This window comes from Tribolium castaneum, chromosome 5 (genome assembly GCF_031307605.1).
Source record: "Tribolium castaneum strain GA2 chromosome 5, icTriCast1.1, whole genome shotgun sequence".
NCBI classification, from domain to species: Eukaryota; Metazoa; Arthropoda; class Insecta; order Coleoptera; family Tenebrionidae; genus Tribolium; species Tribolium castaneum.
The window spans coordinates 11,849,663-11,870,879 of NC_087398.1; the positions used below are offsets into that span (position 1 = coordinate 11,849,663).

Here is a 21,217-nt window from a genome sequence, read left to right on the forward strand (position 1 = left end):
TGTAGAACATTGTTAAATCGGGCTACGAGAGCCCCCTTGCCAAAAATTGCTTCATAACTTTGCAGCACAAATTAATATGACTTTTGTTTTACTTAAAACTCATACCATTCAGAAAGTTTTCTATCCCTTGTAATTTTTTTTGTAAAATGTACCTTTTTGAGTAAAATCATAAAATGTGCAGAAAATATGCAGTCGATATCAACATATACATCACAATGTTTTTAAACTAAACAAAAACTTTACAAAATTCTTATCGGTAGGTATTTGTCCATGTTTCTGTTATTTTACTGATTTCGTCTCTAAAATTTTTACAGAGGATCTTTTGCTGTAATGTATAATAAAATAAAATATTCAAAATTAATCAGAAAACTGCAAAAAAATAAAAAATGCCAACTTTACGAATGAAAACTACGCCAGCAAACAGCGATTTAGAAACTTTTTGGTGTTTATAAACTGCCTCAAGTTGGATTCTTAAATTTTTTGAATGAAACTAAATTCTTTACAACTTTGTTTCTTACATTTTTTATTTGTAGCGTTTTCGAAATACGAGCGAAGCCAAAATTGATTATTTCTTGACTTCCACTGAATTGCAGCATTGTGTTAACAGATTAAGACTAGACTGGTCGTTTCGTTGTAAAATAATTGAATGTTCAGCGATATAAAAAACGCACTTTATTAAAGTACCAAAAATCTCAGTCCGCTGCTGGATTTGACGGTTAGTTTATTTAATAAGCAATTATAATTTAGGTACGCGAAGGCCGCTTATTTTTAGTACACAGGAATGTTTAGACCGATTTGAATAGAATATAATCGCAATAACTTCGAATTAATTTACTTTAATGAGTAGAAAAGGTGATAAAACCGCTGTTATCTCAATTGAGAGTTTGCGACCTCGCATTATCGCTTTTATTTAAATGAATGAATCCCCGAGACGTCCACCTTGAGGCAGGGACTCCGTCGTGCATCATCGCAAAGTTTAATTGGACTTGACCGGCGCGCCAAAAACCATTTCATATCACATGTTGCCTCCATCGTGTAACAATCACGCTCCCAACTTTGCTAATTTCCGCTGTTTCGTTATCGGTGAGTGCGAGTTGAGTGATGCGGCGGGAGTCCTGGTGCTTCCTCCAGGTAGGTAAACCCCTCGGCCTCCAAGTGCCGACTCTTGCTTGCCTTGGACGGTCCAATCCTAATCCCGACCGTTCAATCGAATTTATCACTTATTTACACTACGTGTTGTTATCAAACAGCACAACAGGTGCTCGAATGTTATCGGGGGGATGTTCGAGGGAACGGCAATGGACACGGACGTGTCCTATTATTCAAATGGGTTCGATAAGGAGTTTGCTTTCTCGTGCGTGAGGAGATTGAAGAACGAAAGTTTATGCTAAATATTCGGTTACAGTTGAAGGTCTTGGATGAGTGAGACAATCGGAAAAATACGAATTGTAATTATTTAAACAGTTTTTTATTAATTTCCATTTAGGAGATAATCTACCAAATGTGCATTGTTCTCACTACTTCTCACTCCAGTCTAGCAATTGCGTTTTTTAGCGACAAAACCATTAAAACATTATAAATTCATTACCCAAGGTCTTTGATGAGCAAATTATTCGATTAGTAAATTGTCAAGTGCACAGGAAAATTAATAACAATTACAGTAAAGTTCATTTGTGTCTCTATTCGATAAAAACTAATGTCAGGTTTTCTCTGTTTCGTTTTCCAATAATATAATTTACATACGGAAAAACATGAATTAAAAAACGTATTGAAGAAATAGTCAGAATCTTTAGCTGTGTCTGGGGAAAAATAAAATAAAAACGCCATTAAATTCTGAACTAATTCGATCTTGTAGACTACTTCAGTAAACACACTTCAAATAAGAGAGCTTCTGGAACGGAGAAGTGAATAAAAAAATGAATGAAAATTCTTTGAATACTGTATAATTTTCATCGAAGTCCTGAATTCATATCCCAAGATCTTAGTACCAATTTATGCGGGTTTTTGTTTGTGTTTGATAAACTAGTGCAAACTGAGTGAAAAAATGTATTCTAATTAAATATTATCGTCTAACTAAATACGATAATCAAATATTATTTCTTAAAAACGTACAAATTTTGCAGTAATTTTGCGAATCCTACTGACTGCGCCAATTTTTTAGTAAGCGTGTAAGTGTAAAGATTTACAGATGAAACTGGCGAAATGATTACGTATTGTGATTAAGTTTTCTGTTAAAAAGTCCTGACTTCATATCTCAAGATCTTAGTACCAGTTTATGCGGGTTTTTGTTTGTGTTTGATAAACTAGTGCAAACTGAGTGAAAAAATGTATTCTAATTAAATATTATCGTCTAACTAAATACGATAATCAAATAGTATTTCTTAAAGACGTACAAATTTTGCAATAATTTTGCGAATCCTACTGACTGCGCCAATTTTTTAGTAAGCGTGTAAGTGTAAAGATTTACAGATGAAACTGGCGAAATGATTACGTATTGTGATTAAGTTTTCTGTTAAAAAGTCCTGACTTCATATCTCAAGATCTTAGTACCAATTTATGCGGGTTTTTGTTTGTGTTTGATAAACTAGTGCAAACTGAGTGAAAAAATGTATTCTAATTAAATATTATCGTCTAACTAAATACGATAATCAAATATTATTTCTTAAAAACGTACAAATTTTGCAGTAATTTTGCGAATCCTACTGACTGCGCCAATTTTTTAGTAAGCGTGTAAGTGTAAAGATTTACAGATGAAACTGGCGAAATGATTACGTATTGTGATTAAGTTTTCTGTTAAAAAGTCCTGACTTCATATCTCAAGATCTTAGTACCAGTTTATGCGGGTTTTTGTTTGTGTTTGATAAACTAGTGCAAACTGAGTGAAAAAATGTATTCTAATTAAATATTATCGTCTAACTAAATACGATAATCAAATAGTATTTCTTAAAGACGTACAAATTTTGCAATAATTTTGCGAATCCTACTGACTGCGCCAATTTTTTAGTAAGCGTGTAAGTGTAAAGATTTACAGATGAAACTGGCGAAATGATTACGTATTGTGATTAAGTTTTCTGTTAAAAAGTCCTGACTTCATATCTCAAGATCTTAGTACCAGTTTATGCGGGTTTTTGTTTGTGTTTGATAAACTAGTGCAAACTGAGTGAAAAAATGTATTCTAATTAAATATTATCGTCTAACTAAATAGATAATCAAATATTATTTCTTAAAGACGTACAAATTTTGCAATAATTTTGCGAATCCTACTGACTGCGCCAATTTTTTAGTAAGCGTGTAAGTGTAAAGATTTACAGATGAAACTGGCGAAATGATTACGTATTGTGATTAAGTTTTCTGTTAAAAAGTCCTGACTTCATATCTCAAGATCTTAGTACCAATTTATGCGGGTTTTTGTTTGTGTTTGATAAACTAGTGCAAACTGAGTGAAAAAATGTATTCTAATTAAATATTATCGTCTAACTAAATACGATAATCAAATATTATTTCTTAAAGACGTACAAATTTTGCAATAATTTTGCGAATCCTACTGACTGCGCCAATTATTTAGTAAGCGTGTAAGTGTAAAGATTTACAGATAAAACTGGCGAAATGATTACGTATTGTGATTAAGTTTTCTGTTAAAAAGTCCTGACTTCATATCTCAAGATCTTAGTACCAATTTATGCGGGTTTTTGTTTGTGTTTGATAAACTAGTGCAAACTGAGTGAAAAAATGTATTCTAATTAAATATTATCGTCTAACTAAATACGATAATCAAATAGTATTTCTTAAAGACGTACAAATTTTGCAATAATTTTGCGAATCCTACTGACTGCGCCAATTTTTTAGTAAGCGTGTAAGTGTAAAGATTTACAGATGAAACTAGCGAAATGATTACGTATTGTGATTAAGTTTTCTGTTGAAAAGTCCTGACTTCATATCTCAAGCTCTTAGTACCAATTTATGCGGGTTTTTGTTTGTGTTTGATAAACTAGTGCAAACTGAGTGAAAAAATGTATTCTAATTAAATATTATCGTCTAACTAAATACGATAATCAAATATTATTTCTTAAAGACGTACAAATTTTGCAATAATTTTGCGAATCCTACTGACTGCGCCAATTATTTAGTAAGCGTGTAAGTGTAAACATTTACAGATGAAACTGGCGAAATGACCACGTAATGTGATTAAGTTTTCTGTTAAAAAAAACAGCCTGAGTCACAAATAAGCGGTAAAACAAAGCAATTACCATTAACTTAATCATTTATTGGCCAAGAACCAACTGCAATAATCTCGGCTCGGTTTTTATCGTGCTTGTAGGTAAATATTATCTGTGTAATTGGGTTTCTCTTGATAACTTTTATTGTGTTGATTATTTTGGTCGTTTCCGGTGTCAGATTAGCGTCAAACAACTTAATTAAAATGCAACGTGAATAAAAATCGCTGCGCTTTCTCCAACCCAATTTGCATCTCCAATCCTTGCTACTGTTATCTTTATTTCAACACCCTTTGTCCTTGACAAATCCATTAGCGTCCCAATCGAATAAAACTCCATATTCCGTCTCGATTTATTAACAACAACGACAAAACAATTACAAGCAATTAACACAAACGATTAAAAACCAATTTTCGCATGGCGGTAGTGTCAATTAATTATTGACATCTACATTGTATCAAACTCTCTTGACCATTAACCCTACGAAGCCACAGCCTAGCACCACGACGACGACGCCCAGACCCAGAACGGCCCATTTGTGCCCATTGGGCGAGTGGGGCGAATCGGGGGGAAGTACCCGGAATTGAATCTGGGATTCCCAGTCGACGGAAAAATTGGCGGTTGATCGCCGAATCCGGGTGCCTTCTTCGCAGAGGCGGGTTTGGCAGTCTCGGGGGCGGAGGCAGGCCGACATCCGCACTGAAAGCAGGAGGTCGTCGGCGGGGGCGGCGCCTTGGAATAAGAAGGCGCGGAATGGGAATTGGACGGATAAGGGGCCGGTTTGTTGGGGGTGTTGGGGGCAGATGGAGCGGATTGTGGGGTTGCGGCAGCCGTGCTCGTCCACGAGCACGACGGAGCGCTGCGAGGAGGCGCTGCGGATGATCACGGTGCCCAGGCGGCACGATTTCCAGCCTTCAACATAAATAAATTGAGTGTGTTACAAATCGAACGCATAAATTGATTTAGATTCAAGAAATTCTGAAGGCTAAGCCCCAGAAAAAATCACGAGAAATCATTTTAAAAAAGTAGGCAAAATCCTAGGGAACTATGAAGGAATTGTAGGAAATCGTAAGGAAATCTGGTGTATAAAATTTGGGGTGCGGTTTCCGAGGGGTAAACTGCAGAGGAAATCTTCAGGAAATCATGAAATTCTGTGTGCTCTCTCGGCAACATTTTTGCAATGATGCTAAGCTAAAAAAAACTTAAGAAAGTTATTTTTTTATCATTTAATAAAATCTACATGTGCATTAAAGATTTGAAGACGGCTTTAAAAAACTGAGGCTGTTGAAGATTATTATCGCACACTTTTTGTTGTGAGAATGCTTAGAAAAATTTGTAATTTACAAAATTTTATAAATGCTCGGGTAAATGTAATAAATAAATTAGGAAGTTTTAAATTCGAAGCTGGTGCTTGCAGGCTACAGGAAGTAATTAATTAGTTATACATACAGGGTAACCCAGGAGTGCGTGCAAGCTCCATAAACCTTTTTTTCTATGCAGGATATCAACTTTATTATTTTTTTAAACGATATGTCTGACAATAAGGACTATTCTAAAATATTTCAATTTGTATACGGGTGTTCCAAAATAAAATACATTACCTGTTTTTATAAAAACTATACTAAAATCGTTTCCTTTATGATAAACTCTTGTTTCTATTACAATTTACAATTTGTTGCAAGATATTTTTTACAGAATGGAAGTCCAACTCGATTCTTTTTTCCGAAAAAAATCTATTTTTAGGTGTTTTTTTTGTATGATTTTTGTGGTTTTAATTAAATAGATAAGAATAGTGTGAATTTAGTGACGACAAAATCGTACTTTTCATGTGTTAAGCCGTTGCGGATTTTGCTCAAATTTTTGGGGTTTATTGAGTCTTTGCCGTATAAAAGCGAGTGTGGGAATTATTCCGAGCAATTATTGACCACACATTTGAAGATAAGAAAGCATGTGAGTCAAAAATTGTCATATTAAGTCAATAATTACCCGATTTTTGCTTTTTTTGGCACTTTTTTTAAAATTGCCTACTTACCTTTTATAGTCAGACTACTGGAAAAATCGTTAATTTTGTTTAATTATTTCTGCATTTTTTGTCGAAAATTATCAAACCAGATTCTTATCAAGCGTTTAAGCACAAAAACGCAAGATTTTCGCACATTTTCAAAAACATATTGAGCAAAAGGTGTTATTTTTTTCAACTGTTGGGGCGTTTTTATTAATTTGCGTCGAAAATAATGTTGGTTTGCTCTTTTTTCAACAAATTTTTGGCTTAAAATACGAAATTTTCTTAGAAATAATAAAAAATCAGGATGAATTTTTGACATTTTTCAATTCTAAAGCACGTTTTTTGACAAAAAATGTATTTTTCGCAAAATTTTATCAGACTAAAGGATTATTTTTGTCTTCTAAGTATTTATTTTAGTCAGAAATGCATTTATTTCCGAAATTGTATTTTGGCGGTAAAAAACTGTTTCGCCTTTTTCAAGCAATTTCTTCACTTTTTCTTTTGTAAAAAATTGACCCAAAAACCATCAAATCAGGTGCAAGCGTTTTTGCACATTTTTTCAAAGATATGTCGAACAAAAGTTTATTTTTTGAACTATTTTACTTGTTTTTTCAAAAAACAAACAGTCAAAACTTTGTGAAATTTGGTCGAAAATGGTGTTATTTTTGCAGTTTTCTGGCTTGAAATGCAATTATTTTGAGAAATTTCCCTTAATATTTTGCAATTTTTCTACTTTAAAGCAGGTTTTTTGAGCAAAAAACTGTTTTTATTGAAAATTCACCAAATTGAAGCATTATTTTTGTCTTTGTGAACGTTTATTTTAATTAGAAACGCATTTATTTCGCGAAATTTTGATGGTAATAAACTAAATAAAGTCGCTTTTTCAGTCGAAAAACTGAAAAAGGCTCAAATAAAAAAATCGGGAAAATCGGTGGTTTGCTGTTCGGGTAAACCTCAGAAAAAATAGGTATCCAAATTGAGGAAACCATGTGAAATCTTGAGCAAATCACAGAAAATAACTTTAAAAAATCAGCGGAAATCATGTAGAAATTACAGGAAATCAGGTGCAAAATTTGGGGTGCGGTTTACCCCCCAAAAACTAACAGTCTCGAATCAAAATTTACACACAAAAATTCTCCGATTAATTTTGCATAGCAGTTTTACAATACAGACGAAAATTGAAGAAAATCGGCTTGAAATTTAATTGAACGCACAGTATTTGTAATTATTGAGTTTCCCTAGAAATAAATTCTATACAATTTACAATAATTAAACAAAAAAGAATGTTTTCCATGTTAATAGCCCCCAATACGGAATAAATTACTGCGAACAATGTTTGTCCACTTTAATTTTGCTACTGGAGGCAATATTCTAATAAAATAAATTACCGCACAATTATGATGCAAAAATTATCCATAATTTAAATGTAAAGTGATCAGTCGACAGGTTAATATGGAGTAAATAGTAAATAAATCGATAAACGCTGCAATAAAATGGATCGGTAAATAATCGACTTAATGAAATTACGTTTTTTAGCTGACAACACATTACGTGTTTTTCTCGATAAAAATCGCGAAAAATTCCTACAATGCCAATTATTGATTCAAATTTCTATAAATACACCGGTAATCTGTTTAAGTTAGAGATTAATTAGAACCCACCGTCGCCCTCCCGTACCGCTGTCCGCAACATCAATTCATCCCCTAGACGAACGGCACTGCCTTGGTGGACCGGCTGGTCAAAAACCCCATTATTCTTCCTCCAGAGGGTGACCACACTGTCGAATTTGCGCTGATTGCCTCCAGAGGCGACAGAAATGGACTTGGAATTAGACCTTCCCTGTCTAAAATTAATTTTAGAAAATTTCTTTTATTAAAACCTACTCTGAGGGTTGTCCATTGAGTCGCAAGTGTTTGGTGTGTGTCACCACCGTCTCCTGCGGAATGCACTGCAAGGTCACTAGAGTATCGTCGATTAGTCTCAAGCCCGGAATTGTGGCCATACGTAGCACTAGACACATCCGGACCCCGCACGTCCTAATGCCACAATCGGTCATTTTTTGCCCCTCGAGGTCAACTCGGAAGACGTCCAAACCCGTGGGGGTTAAAGCACACTCAGAGGAGTCCATCACGGGGAAACCCCGCGAATTCGACCGGAGGAAAGCCCGGAAAAACCCAATCCCGTCCTTCGAGTCCAAACACGACATGTTTAGGACTTGCAGGGGTGTTTTAACAGGGGGCAGGTACTGGTTGGGGGGCGCTGAGATGACGATTCCGTCTTCGGGCGGGATTAGCTCGTCTTGGAGGGGCGGGATCGGGGGCGGCAAGTATGTGGGTGTTGGGGGTGGTAAGTAAATTGGGGGTGGTGAGGGTGAAGGATCGTCGAATTGAAACGGGGGTTGGGGGTACGAATAACCGTCACATTTGATGGGCACAATGAGGGCAAGTTTCACTAGAAGAATGGACAATTTCGTGGCCATTTTTGGACTAAACTGGGCCAGTTTCGGGTTTGTATTTATATGAACGGTGCTTTAAAATCGTGATTGACGAGTTCGGGTGCACTCATTCTCGAATTCGGTGTTTTTAAGACGTGCATAATGGGTTTTATTGATTTGTGATGTTTGATGGGTTTTTGGACAACGACGGAACTTGTTCAGATAAGTGAAATTTGGTGACACGTGAGTTAATGTGGCCCGAATTCGGCTGATTTACCGTGGGAGGAATTTGTTGCACAATAGGATTGGACCCAATCAAGGGAACAAAGCAAAAAATAAAAATAATAATTCTACACAACTGCTACGATACTCTTCAATCATAAATAAAGATCTCGGTGGAAGAAGCAGATAAAAATAATACACTCTTAACAAAAAATGTACTATGTTTTAAGAGCTTCGAAACCAAATTGGAGAAATAATAATCAAACGTAAAAATTTTGAATTGAACAAATTGGAAAATAGTGCTCACGATGCTCTTTTTCAATTTGTTACCGTTTGTTACTTATCGCGGTCTTGTACCACGGTCTTAAAATTACTTGAAAAGAATTTAAACAACTTTGTAAGCAATAAAAAAAATTTCACTCATGTCGACAGAAATAGTTTATCCATTAGTAGTCTAAAAAAGCAAGGAAAAAACAAATTTAAACTTATAAAACGGTTACATAAAAGCAGATAAATATTTCATTGGATCGATTAGCGGAACGCCACTGTGTTAAATTATGCATGTTGATTCCTCAACGATAGATAACTCGTAATAACAATGTTGAAATAATAACTCACTATGTTTAAAAATAGTTCACTATAACAAACTCGCTCAAGAATAAAAAATGATTAATTCGCGTCATAAACAATTCGATGAATTAATCATTGGTGAGTTATGAGGCCGAAAATTTTATAACAAGTCTAATAAACACTAATCTTCAGATTTTACAAAAGTAATTCTTTTGCTTTAATTTAGAATTCAGATTTCGTTTATAGGCTATTAAATTGCTTTAATTTTCTTAAAAATTCCGTCATAGTTTATCACTGAAATAAACTTCATTCTCCGGAAAACAAATAGTATTCCATTTTACCATTTTATCCGGAACCACTGATGATCGATTTATAACTTCTATTTTATCCGGAGTTGAGACTGATTCTCTCAGTACAGTAACGTACTCCTATTAAGGCTCTAGACCCTCTGGGAGCTGGCGCATACGTTTTACGTGTAAACTGTTTTCACTGTTTTTAGCCGCAAATTTAAACTTGAAGAGTTTCTTGACATTTGCAGTGTTTCTTTATAAGTAAATGTAGGTCGAAGAGTCACATTTTGGCGTTCAAAGACCTAAGAAAAATTTGCCCCGCCCGTTGATTTCTTTCTATATACAGAATGACTTAAAAAACGGCAACCCTGTGGAGTTTTAGGGCCGGTTTATAAAAAGCTTCATTAAATTTTAATTCGTGATTAAAAGTTAACAACGCGAACGGACCAATGAAATTGGCCAAATTTGGTTACGTGATCAGTTAATCACGCGTTTAGTTTAGTGATGCTTCTATAAACCGGCACTTTATTTATGGCCGGATTTCAACACGCATTTAATTGTGGATTTAGGGCCGATTTATAGAAGCGTCATTAATTTAATCTGCAATTAAATGCGTGATTAACTGATCACGTGACCAAATCGAACAAATTGAATTGGTTTGCTCGTGTTGTTAAATTTTAACAACGAATTAAAATTTAATGGAGCTTGTTAAAATTAACAACGCGAATGGACCAATCCAATTGCTTGAATTTAGTCACGTGACCAGTTATTCACGCATTTAATTGCAGATTAAATTTATGTAGCTTCTATAAATCGGTCTTAATTCTTGATGTTTTTCTTTTATTAATGTAAATAATGATAATGGTATCACAATTATTAAAATTGTCCCTTAATAAACGCTTATTGTTTATTTAAAGTAATTATACATACATAATCAAAAAACTGAAAAAAAATAGAATAGTCCAGTATCCAAAAATCTTGGACAAAGATTTTGTCAAGACAATTCAAACGTTGAGGCAAATTGCTTCAAGAATCTTCACTGTCGTCATTTTTAAGTTGAAATTTTTTCCATAACTTGATGTCTGCTTTTGAAAGTCTACAGTGTGTAATGCAGTTACTCCATAATTACGTACGGGACATGATTTTGTCAATTTTCATTTTCAAAATCTTCTTGAAAAAAAAGATTGTAATAGTTAAAGTGATGACATTGATTTAAACATGACACGAATAAAAATTGAGTCTAAAATGAGAAAAAAATCTGTGAATACTTTCAAAAGAACAAAAACATGTTAGAGATGCTAAATCTATTTACTCAGAACAGAAATATTATGATTGACTGTTTTTTATGAAAACAGATAACACAGAGGAAATGTATGACAAGAATGAAAAATAGTGAGATTACGGACGGGACACAAAAAAATTATGCTGAGTAACAATTTTATTATAACCAGAAATTTTTTACAAAAATATGAAACAACCAATAATTATCCCAATAGAGAACACCGTTCTTGTGAAATTTATATCTTGTCGTGAACCTTAGAAAAATAATTTTTGGATTGTACTTCAGTTATTTGGAAGCTTTTGATTTTGCATAGGTACGCATATGATTCTTTAACATTATTAATTAGTTAATAATTATTAATTATTTTATTTAATTATTAATTGAACTTCGATTCAAACTAATCTTTTTAGAGAACGCAAAAGCTATAAATGAAGAAAAGATTCTTTAAAAAATAATATTTTGGAACAATATTAAGAAATTTTTTTGTCAAAATTTATGCGAAAGTTGACAATTACCGTGAAATGGCTGAATGATAAATTTGTGTCAATGCGATAATTTATTTGCTTCAGCGCATCCCTTGATGCATGGTGACCGCGTCGAGGCCCATGGAGGCGGCGTCCCGCCCCCGCGGCCCCCCGCGCCGCAAGTTCAGTTTTCCCGCCGCCTTGACCATCACCGACCCACTCCCTCCCAACTCCAAACGCCGTTTCAGCAACGTTGGAGACGCCGTCACCCGCAAACTCTCAACCACCATCGGCTGGCGGCGCCCCCCTGAAGAAGTCGTCGCCGTAGGCCGAGCTCTCTGCGTCCTCTATATCCGAAGCCGGCTAAAACGGGCCGGACTTTTCAACCGCAAATTGGGGCTCACTCGTGTTCGAAGCACCGTGAGCGCCGTCCCTGGGGGCGGCAGCGCCACGGTTCGGGAGGTGTTCCCGGGCTTGGCGTGTGCCTGCGCCGAGTTGGAGCGGGCGCATCCTAGACTTTACTTAAATATTGCGAGACAGACAGGAGTGGGTCCCGAAACGGGGGCTGGGGGGCTGCTGGCCGCTATTGGACATCAACTGTTGAGGTGTGAGCCTTCGTGGGGTAAAGTCGTGGCGGTTTATAGTGTGGCAGGGGGGCTGGCGGTGGATAGTGTGAGGTTGGGGCATCCAGAGCATGTGCATGATTTGATCGATGGGATGACGGAGTTGTTGGAGGATAGGATGGCCATGTGGGTGGCGGCTAATGGGGGCTGGGTGAGTTACTTGAATCAATTGAATAAGTTCAATGATTGAACTGTGTGAAATAAATATTTTTTGGCCCCGAAGGCTTTTAATAAAAAATTAGGCCAAGTTTCATAATACTTGAAGTTCCTTTAGTTACAGGATATTTTAAAAATAATAAAAAAATTAAATCAGTGTTTCACTTTCAAAATTGAGATATTACCAATTGTCACAAAAATCCCTAAATCAATTAAAATAACAATTTTTGTTTAAAAACGGCAAAAAGAGGGCAAATTACAAAAATAATACAAAGAACTCGGTTCATAAAATCTTGTTTAAAATCGTTTAAAATTACGTAAAGTAGCATATATTTCTTATTTTCAAATAACTCATAAGGCTACTTTAAAAAAAATTAAATATCAAATCCTTATGGTGGAACAGAAATAAATTCAAATTTTTTTTGCAACATTTCCTTATTACAGACTGTTCAAAAATGTTTCATCTAGATGACTATCGAATTCAAATTCAATGTGCCCGCTTCGTCCAAATCAAAGCCAGGTCCAAACCTATTACTTTCGAATACTGTTATTTATTTGAAATCTTTTAATTAAAGCAACTACGCTGTTCTCTGACTGTTCCGCAAACTATTTACAAATCCAAAACTTATTGATTTGTAATTTATATTTATATTATATATGTACTTTATGTTCGATCATTTTTTATATTTATTCGTAGTCCGTTTGCATTACTTTGACGGGATTTATCAATTACAACAATAATCACAATGTAAACTAAGCGGCACACTACGTTTAAATTTCATAGGTTGACTTGCTGAACTGTTTTTGAATAGTGTTTCAAAACTATAGAAATGCCAAAGACGCATTTTCTCTAAAAGTCAGTTGTTATAAATTATTAATAAATAACTATAATAATAATTAATAACTATTTTACATTATAGTTTTGAAAGGGCTAATATACAGTGTTTCACACAACTTTATGAGGTCTATGGCTAATGTATGCACCCAAATATACAAAAATCACAAAGCACTAGATAAAAAAACATACATTTAATTATTTAATTTTTGTAAACCTGACAGTAGTTGTCAAACTAATCACTAAAATCGCTCTAGTTTTTTGAGGGGTGAACAAATTAAAGAAGATTATCCGATTTTTCAAAATTTTGAATCGAGTTCGTGTAAGAAAATGTATTGTTGAATGCATTTTACTGGCGCAGGCCTCGTAAAATTATATGAAACACCCTGTACTATTAGGAACAAAAAATAGACTTTATGTGTTAAGCATTAACTGTAGAAAAAAAGCGCATATAGATGTTTTTGCTCCGAATAATATGTTATAATATTATAAATTAAAATAAAGCAAAACTAGAATTGAAAAACAATAATTTAGTAAAAATTTTCATCACGTGAAATCGCCATGGATGGTGACGTTCTATTGCGTCACTAAGGGATATCTAGAAGAATCCGTAAGAAATAAAAATGCTACTGTTAGTAAAATTCTTCAGCCAATACCTTTACAATAAAACAATATTAATGAATTATTTTGCTGAAGTGACTTTTATATTTTATGGGTTTAAAAGCACATAAAATGGGCAAAAATTGCTATTTTACATGCTTATTTCAATAAAGTGACACTTTTACACTGTTATGTGACGTTTGAAAAAATTGTCTTTGTTTACAAAGACCCATCACATCATTAAAAATACAATTTGTTTACATAACAACTACATCTACGTATCAATTTTATTAGAAAAACAAATATGATTACACGGATAAAATAGTACAAAAACCTCGGTATGAATGTCCCTTTTGGGAGTAATGAAATATTTCCCACTTCAATTGTAATAGATTATTACTTACCTCGAGACACATGAAGTGACTTTTCTTCCTTTCAGACTGGTTTGAGTAGTCACTGCCGACCGGAGGACCAAGACATCTCTTTCGTCGAATATCTTGGAATCTTGGCTTTAGTATTAGCAATCCTACTTACGGCCTACATCATAGTCAGATTTTTCGTAAAATTCAGTATGTTGTAGCTTATAATAAGTGTTGCATATTTATGAATATAAAAATAAATTATGTTGAACAATTACCCTGGTATTTATTTACCTGGCTGACAGGACAATTGGAAAACTGGTCATTTAGATAAACTTCGACATAAATAAGTTTATTTTAAGTGTATTAACAATATTAGAACGGAGACAAAACTGTTTATCAAATACCTAACCTAAGACTCGAAAAATTTGTACAGGGCTTTCCCGACTTGCACAAACCCACAGCTTCCTTGACCAGTGAAGGAAGTTTCCCTAACGTGGCGCCACCTGTTCCGAAACCTTGGTTACCAAGCAACCCCAACGTTTTCCGCGAACGTAGCTCCCCCTTTAATCATCAAGGAAGCTGCACACAAATCACTTATCAAAACAACACAGAACTAAGCACATCTTCTTAAAAAACCAGAAACTATTTAAGCTTGAAACAACCTTAACCTACAACTTCAGTCTTGCACTGAACTTAACTCTTGAAAAATGTTTTTAATGCGTCAACGCATGGTTGATACTTTGGGTCATAATCGGATACGACACCATCGGTTGCGTCGTATTCGACATAGCGTTCACTTGCGACGTATTAATCGCATTTCTGTGCATCTCAATTTGTTGATTCTGCGTCAGCAACTGCTGCGGCACACTCGCCATAGCCAACTGCGCTTGCGACGTGTTAGCCAACGACGTCAACTGCTGATTGGCCAGCTGTTGCTGTTGATTGGCCAACTGTTGCGCCTGCTGCGTGTTGGCTAAAGTCAACTGTTGCGTAGTCGTGGCCAACGCCAACTGAGCTTGCGACGTCAATTGAGGTTGGGCCTGTTGAGCGAGATTATTTGCCAAATTCTGTTGGGCTATCGCTAGCTGCGCTTGCGTCGACGGATTCGTCGTAACTGTAAACACAAAATCAGAGAAAGAAGCAAAACTGGGTTGAAGCTACCGAGGATTTGTTGACTAGGAGCGAGGATTTGTGCAGGCGGCGCCATCGAAACGGTTGGAACGCCCGCAATTGACACTGAGACGGGGTTGCACGTTGAGACGGTGGCTAAGGACACGGGGACGGTGGCGACGCTCGCCGTCACCGTTCGGATCACTTGAGGAGTGTTGGTGTTGGTTATGGTGACGGCGGGCATCGAGACGCCTTCGTTGCGTTTGTTCGAAACACGGAGATTGGCGTTCTGGTCGAGGAGGAACTCGTTGGTTGCCGTCAAATCGGACACTTGACGCTTCAGTTGGGCGATTTCTTTGTGCAACATGTTGTTCTCTTCTTCCAACATCAGGGTCCTTAAAGTTTTTTGAAGTTTAGTTTTTTCGAAACAAAAACAAGTCGCTCTTCCTTTGATTCATAAAATGAAATCTCAAATTTTGACTCTTCGTAATTCAAAAACCGAAAGAGTTTTAATAGGAAAAATCAAGAAAGAGCCAAAAGTTACAAAATCTACAAACCGTTAATACTACGTCAAAAATACTGCATCAAAAAGGCGGGTTTTTCCCTTGGGTTCTTAAAAGAAAGTTAAACAGAAATTTTGGTATATGGCAATCAATGTTAAATCTTTCCAGCGTTTTCACACAAACTAAAAGTCATAGAAGCAAATAAAAAGTCCTGCTTCAAAATATCTCAAAATACCTGTAGTACTTTTCATTTTTTCGATCATAAATTAAAATTCTCGAGTGTTAACAAATTTAACGAACGTAGACCTAAATTTAAAATTATGTTCACTAACATTAAAAAAAAATGTATTCTCTAATAGACAAGAGGTTTTTTAATAATTGTATGATAACTGATTATCATAATTAATCAAATCAAATATTTTGAAAGTGCGACAGCTGCCATACTGAGGCAATAAAATTCAGAAAAAACGAAAATATTTTGTTATGATCAAATCATTATTCATTAAGAAGATGTACTTATTGCGAGATAATTTATCAGTAGATGAAAAAAGAAATCATAACATGCGCTAAAGGCAATTTTTCAACAAAGCATTTACTGAAATTAAAACAATATGTTACGAAAATTAAAAAAAAACTCAAACAGTTTTGGTCGGTTCATAATTACAGTCGGTGTTTTTTTGTCCCTAAAAACTTCGAAACATTCGAAATAAATGTAACAGATTCTGAAACAAGTATTTTGAAGATAATTACATTTTTACTGAAAAAAGTATAAGTGTAACAAGTAATTGAGCGCAAGTCCTACTAATTTGCAAATTTTTGCAGCTGCTCAAATGATTTGAGAACAAAAAGGCTTCTTTAAAAAAAAGTCAAACGATCACCGACAATTTTATTACTCTTTTTTCTGTCATTAACACTAAACCCAGGCCTAGCTGTTCTAAATTTAAAGAATGAATCAACATTTTTAATAATTATTAATACAGATAATAATTACAAAATTAATTTCACCAAATAGACATTTTTAATGTGAACATTAAAGTATCAAAAGAAGTTATTATCTTTAATTATCTTTAGTTTTATTTTGATCAATGTTGCACCATTTATTTGCGTTAAAACAAAAATTTATTCAACACAACTCTGCTACAAAATTTAGATTTTTGTAGTTATTATTTTTGATATTATTGTTGGTGGAGATTGATTGCGGAGTCGGAGTAATATGCAATTTTTAAACGTGTTGTTTCGGTGACAAAACAAATTTCTGAGGCACAGAAAGGACATTCGGTAATTTTTTTAGTGTAGCCGCTCTTAAACAACAGATAAAAATTGTCGTACCTTGCATCGACTCTGCTGAGCATTGGAGGTGGTGGATTCCCGGCAAAGTAACCCTTGAAAACCGGCCGGACCCGGTTCGGTTCAACCGGATGCAAGTCCCCATTAGTGAGTATTTCCGGTTCCGGAGCAGCAATAAATCGACGTTTTGGGAGTTGCAACCCACAATCTTCATACTCATCGTAACTTATCGGATTTCTTCGATGAAGACCGTTATTTAGCGTATTCATTACTTGAGATTCAGTTAGAGGATTATTGACACAAATCATATTTTTCTTATTATTGTTTTGTATCAATTCCATAATTTCTGCATCTTCCTCCTCGCGGGTCAAATGTCGATACTTGCAAAAGCTGCGTCTGCACAAACCCTTCCGGAATTGATTACAAATCGGTTGGGCTCCGGGTAATTGATTCTTCCGTGTTGCTTCGGCCAGAATATGATTCGACATGACTCCGGTGTTTTTGTACTCGACTTCTTCCTCCGGAGTACAATGGATGAATCTAGAATTTCACTAGTAATTTATGGAAAATTTCAGATTAATTTTAGACTGACTTGCAGGTGGGCCTGGGGCAAATGTTGTTCTGATAATCGTGGCAAAAATTCAACGTCTTCATGTCCGTTTCGTGCTTGTACTTGCAATATCTCCGGTCACAAATCCCCCGAATGTAATCCCTACAGATGTTGTCGTCCTTGTCGTTTTGCCCCTTTTCGTCGGAATTATCGGACATTTTCAATAAAAAAATAAATACATTAACCGCGCGCACCTGAAAATCGAATTTTCCGTTTTTCCACTTTATTGCAAATTCGCAAATCGTGTCAGAGCCGTCGGGGGCTTCACCCGCCGACGGTATAAAAACGAACCGAGCCGAATTGACCCCACAGTCAAACTAAAATGTTCGACAAAATCATACTCTGTCTTGTGTACGCCACTTGTGTCTATTCCGTATCGGAAATATCGGAGGAAACGTGCGAAACACTCATGTCTGACATTAATTTGATCAAAGGTAAACCCGAAATTGGGAAAAATTCGACCCGAATTTGACCGTTTTTCAGAGGAATTCGACGAATTGGGCCGACTACAGAGAATATGCAATGGGGAGGTGGCCGTCAACAAGTGCGAAGGCTCCTGCAAGAGCCAAGTCCAGCCGTCGGTCATCACCCCCACGGGATTTCTCAAAGTGAGCATTTGAAGCCAAAAGTTGCCTTTTCTTCAAGTATACAAAACTCAGAAAAAAAGTGTGGAATATTTTTTTGGCGAATTATTTACGAAAAACCTTTGGAAACAGGGTGATTCAAAAGTCGCGGACCATCTCTTGGGTACTGACTATTGATAACTGACATTAAATTGAGTTAAAACTTCCTATCACAAAAAATTGTTTGAGCATTTTTTACAAGACATAACTTTTCAAAGTAAGATTTTTGAGTTACACTTTTAACTTTTCAAATTATATTTTCTTGAATTTAGTTACCGGAAATGACAGAAGTTGTAATATAAACATATCTATCGAAAAAATCACCATAATGTATTTTATTATAAAACGTTACCAAACTAGTAAATTCGACAATAATTGAAATCTGACAACATGAGAAAGAAAAAGGCAACAAAAACAAGTCATTTCAATTTTGTTAAGTTGCTTAAAACAAAAATCTGATATTTTTATGCTTAGCTGAACTTCTTAGCTGTAGGTTAATTTCGTTTCCTTTAAAGTTTTTTGAATTACTACAGATTGAAGTAAGATTTCATTCAATGCACATTGACCTATTATTACTACTAATCGTAGTAAAATGAGAATTTAACATTTATCAAAAGAAAATAAGGTGCTCTATAGAAAAAATACAAAGTGAATATTATTTTTTGTCCAGGAATGTTACTGCTGCAGGGAAAGCTTCCTAAGGGAACGCACCATCACCCTCACCCACTGCTATGACCCTGACGGCGTGCGTCTCACGGCCGAAACCGTCAATTCCATGGACGTGAAATTGCGCGAACCGGCCGAATGCAAATGTTACAAGTGTGGCGATTTCAGCCGATAATTTTGTATCAATAAAAACCGATCAATTTAACCGTTTTTTTTTTGTCTTCTTACCTAATCCTCACTCCAAGGGAAGATCGTACCGCTCATGCAACTCAGCTAGTGTTGACTCTTGTTCAAAGTTTGCTAAATGGCCAAGCACCCTTTGGGTCAAATCCTTCATTTCGTTGTAATCATGAAGGGCCTTTATTTCGGCCTTGAAGTCGCTGGTTACGCCACGTGATTTAAAATCCTCCAGTTGCTGGTCTAGTGCAGCGAGTTTGTCGAGCAAAGCCTGGCGATTTGTTTGGGGGTCGGGGGGTTGAGCCATTTAAACATTGCTGCAAGAGACAATTAACGTGACGAGATGAGCACACAGAAAATTGTGTTTGTTATGAAAGTGATTTTATTACTGAAGAAAAGCTTAGGGGGAGTAAAATTGGCGAAAGCTTGACTCGAGCTTTTGGAGTGTCGTACAACACAATAACTGAGTAAAGTTAAGCGTTTCAATTTTAAAATTGAAAAATTAATAAAGAATTTACCTCTTCAAATGAAAACAAGCTGTTTTTTATCGTTTTCTTTACACCAAAACACCATAAAAACGTCAAGTCAAGAAACATAAACCACCATTTTGCTGGAAGCTCAGTCGGTTATGCAGCAAACTGTAACTGATTTCAAAGTTTTTGCAAAAAATAAAAAAATTCCATGATCCCAAATATATTGTTTCATATGATTTCAATTCCCAATGTCCTAGTCAATAGTGGGATAACTTTCTGAACGTTTGTGTTAATTTTTTAAACTTTTTGAATTGATCGTCTAGTGGTAGACTCTCAAGGCTAAAGCTGGCGGAAAGTTTAAAAATATCAATCTTCGACTGGATTATTGACCAAATTCTATTGTTGCAATAAAAAAATATTATTCAAACCTGTGTTCAAACGTTTTTTGAACGAGATTATTTAGGAAGCATTAAAAAACAAGTTTTTATACTTGGTGATTAATTTATTATCAGTTTATTATCTAATAAAAAATAAATAAACATGATACATGATTGTTTACTTGTGCTTCTTTGCTTTTGCACTTAATACCTCTGTAGAATAAATCTAAAACGTATTATTTTCCCGGCGTTTGCCCCCAATTCCCCGTCCTCCTTAAAAGCCCCATAACTTACTCCTTCGTTGAATATTTACCCACTTAAAATCCCTGCATCCCCGTAGTGGCAACAAGCATATCTACTATCAGCATGACATCCCTAACACGAGTTTCACATATCATACCCTTGAAAAAAATCATCGAGTCCGTTGCCTCCGGCTCGGTGGTGAGGGCTCGTTTTATAAAAGGCCCATCCCCTGTTTACAACATAGTCTTTCAAGTGCCGACACCGGAATGAAACCCCTTCTTAGTTTAGGTAGGTTCCCCAAATCAAACTCGTTCCCATATATTTTTTTTTCAGTTACATTATGGAAATTGACGATTTTCTTATCGAGCATGTGTTTGGACCCGAGGCTGAATAGTAAAATCCAGGTTTCGGGGGCTAGCACGACCGACGAGTGCCAGGTCACTCCGGTGATCCACGTTTTACAATATCCAGGATGTGTGCCTAAACCTATACCCAGTTTTGCATGTATCGGACGCTGCGCTTCTTATATTCAAGTGAGATTTTTTTGAGGAGTTATGGATTGGTAATTGGGGTGTTGCAGGTCTCAGGGAGTAAGATTTGGCAAATGGAGAGGTCCTGTATGTGCTGTCAGGAGTCGGGAGAGCGGGAAGCTTCGGTTTCACTTTTTTGCCCCAAAGCCAAGCCTGGCGAAAGGAAATTTATCAAAGTTACGACCAAAGCCCCCTTGGAATGCATGTGTCGGCCCTGCACTGGGGTTGAGGAAAGTGCGGTGATTCCCCAAGAAATAGCCGGATACGCCGACGAAGGGCCTCTATCTAACCATTTCCTCAAGTCTCACTCTCAATAATTTTGTTAATAGAAATAAAACAATAAATGCCTCCTTTACACAATTTATTTTTCTGTATCAAAACTGGAATTTAATAAAGTGTAAAAAACAAGTCTTTTTTTTTCAAATAAGGCGTATTGTTAGTTGCATAATCAAATAAACTATGCGCATGTTCCACGATCATTGACGTAAAAAAAATAGCAATTATTTTAAAAAAAGCTTCCACCCTAATAGATACAATATAGCATCTAGAATAGTTACAAGT

At 35.6% G+C, this 21,217-nt stretch overlaps 5 protein-coding genes across 6 annotated transcripts; 3 read left to right on the top strand and 2 right to left on the bottom strand.

The window, feature by feature from the left end:
• Nucleotides 1-980: 980 nt before the first annotated feature.
• On the top strand, nt 981-14,331 carry Buffy (buffy). Its single transcript, XM_961548.5, has 3 exons — nt 981-1,131; nt 11,587-12,255; nt 14,135-14,331. Exons 2-3 carry the CDS (start codon nt 11,602-11,604, stop codon nt 14,273-14,275), a joined length of 795 nt encoding a protein of 264 aa, XP_966641.2. The 5' UTR covers nt 981-1,131; nt 11,587-11,601; the 3' UTR covers nt 14,276-14,331.
• On the bottom strand, nt 4,555-8,918 carry LOC655123 (uncharacterized protein). Its single transcript, XM_961633.4, has 3 exons — nt 8,103-8,918; nt 7,881-8,062; nt 4,555-5,126 (listed from the first exon to the last, which is right to left on the bottom strand). Exons 1-3 carry the CDS (start codon nt 8,696-8,698, stop codon nt 4,672-4,674), a joined length of 1,233 nt encoding a protein of 410 aa, XP_966726.2. The 5' UTR covers nt 8,699-8,918; the 3' UTR covers nt 4,555-4,671.
• A 59-nt stretch (nt 14,332-14,390) lies between the features above and the next one.
• Nucleotides 14,391-19,705, bottom strand: LOC654986 (zinc finger CCCH domain-containing protein 10). Of its 2 annotated transcripts, none has more exons than XM_015980025.2 (6): nt 19,552-19,705; nt 19,085-19,350; nt 17,550-17,701; nt 17,000-17,497; nt 15,219-15,562; nt 14,391-15,171 (listed from the first exon to the last, which is right to left on the bottom strand). In XM_015980025.2, exons 3-6 carry the CDS (start codon nt 17,609-17,611, stop codon nt 14,771-14,773), a joined length of 1,305 nt encoding a protein of 434 aa, XP_015835511.1. In that variant the 5' UTR covers nt 17,612-17,701; nt 19,085-19,350; nt 19,552-19,705; the 3' UTR covers nt 14,391-14,770. The 2 variants fall into 2 exon arrangements, with proteins under 2 accessions (XP_015835511.1, XP_966548.1); XM_961455.5 differs by having other exon boundaries at nt 17,550-17,761.
• On the top strand, nt 17,876-19,059 carry Pburs (Partner of Bursicon). Its single transcript, NM_001114308.1, has 3 exons — nt 17,876-18,001; nt 18,051-18,175; nt 18,861-19,059. Exons 1-3 carry the CDS (start codon nt 17,890-17,892, stop codon nt 19,029-19,031), a joined length of 408 nt encoding a protein of 135 aa, NP_001107780.1. The 5' UTR covers nt 17,876-17,889; the 3' UTR covers nt 19,032-19,059.
• Nucleotides 19,706-20,368: 663 nt separating the features above from the next.
• Nucleotides 20,369-21,062, top strand: Burs (Bursicon). Its single transcript, NM_001114307.1, has 3 exons — nt 20,369-20,414; nt 20,460-20,659; nt 20,707-21,062. Exons 1-3 carry the CDS (start codon nt 20,393-20,395, stop codon nt 20,971-20,973), a joined length of 489 nt encoding a protein of 162 aa, NP_001107779.1. The 5' UTR covers nt 20,369-20,392; the 3' UTR covers nt 20,974-21,062.
• Nucleotides 21,063-21,217: the final 155 nt, after the last annotated feature.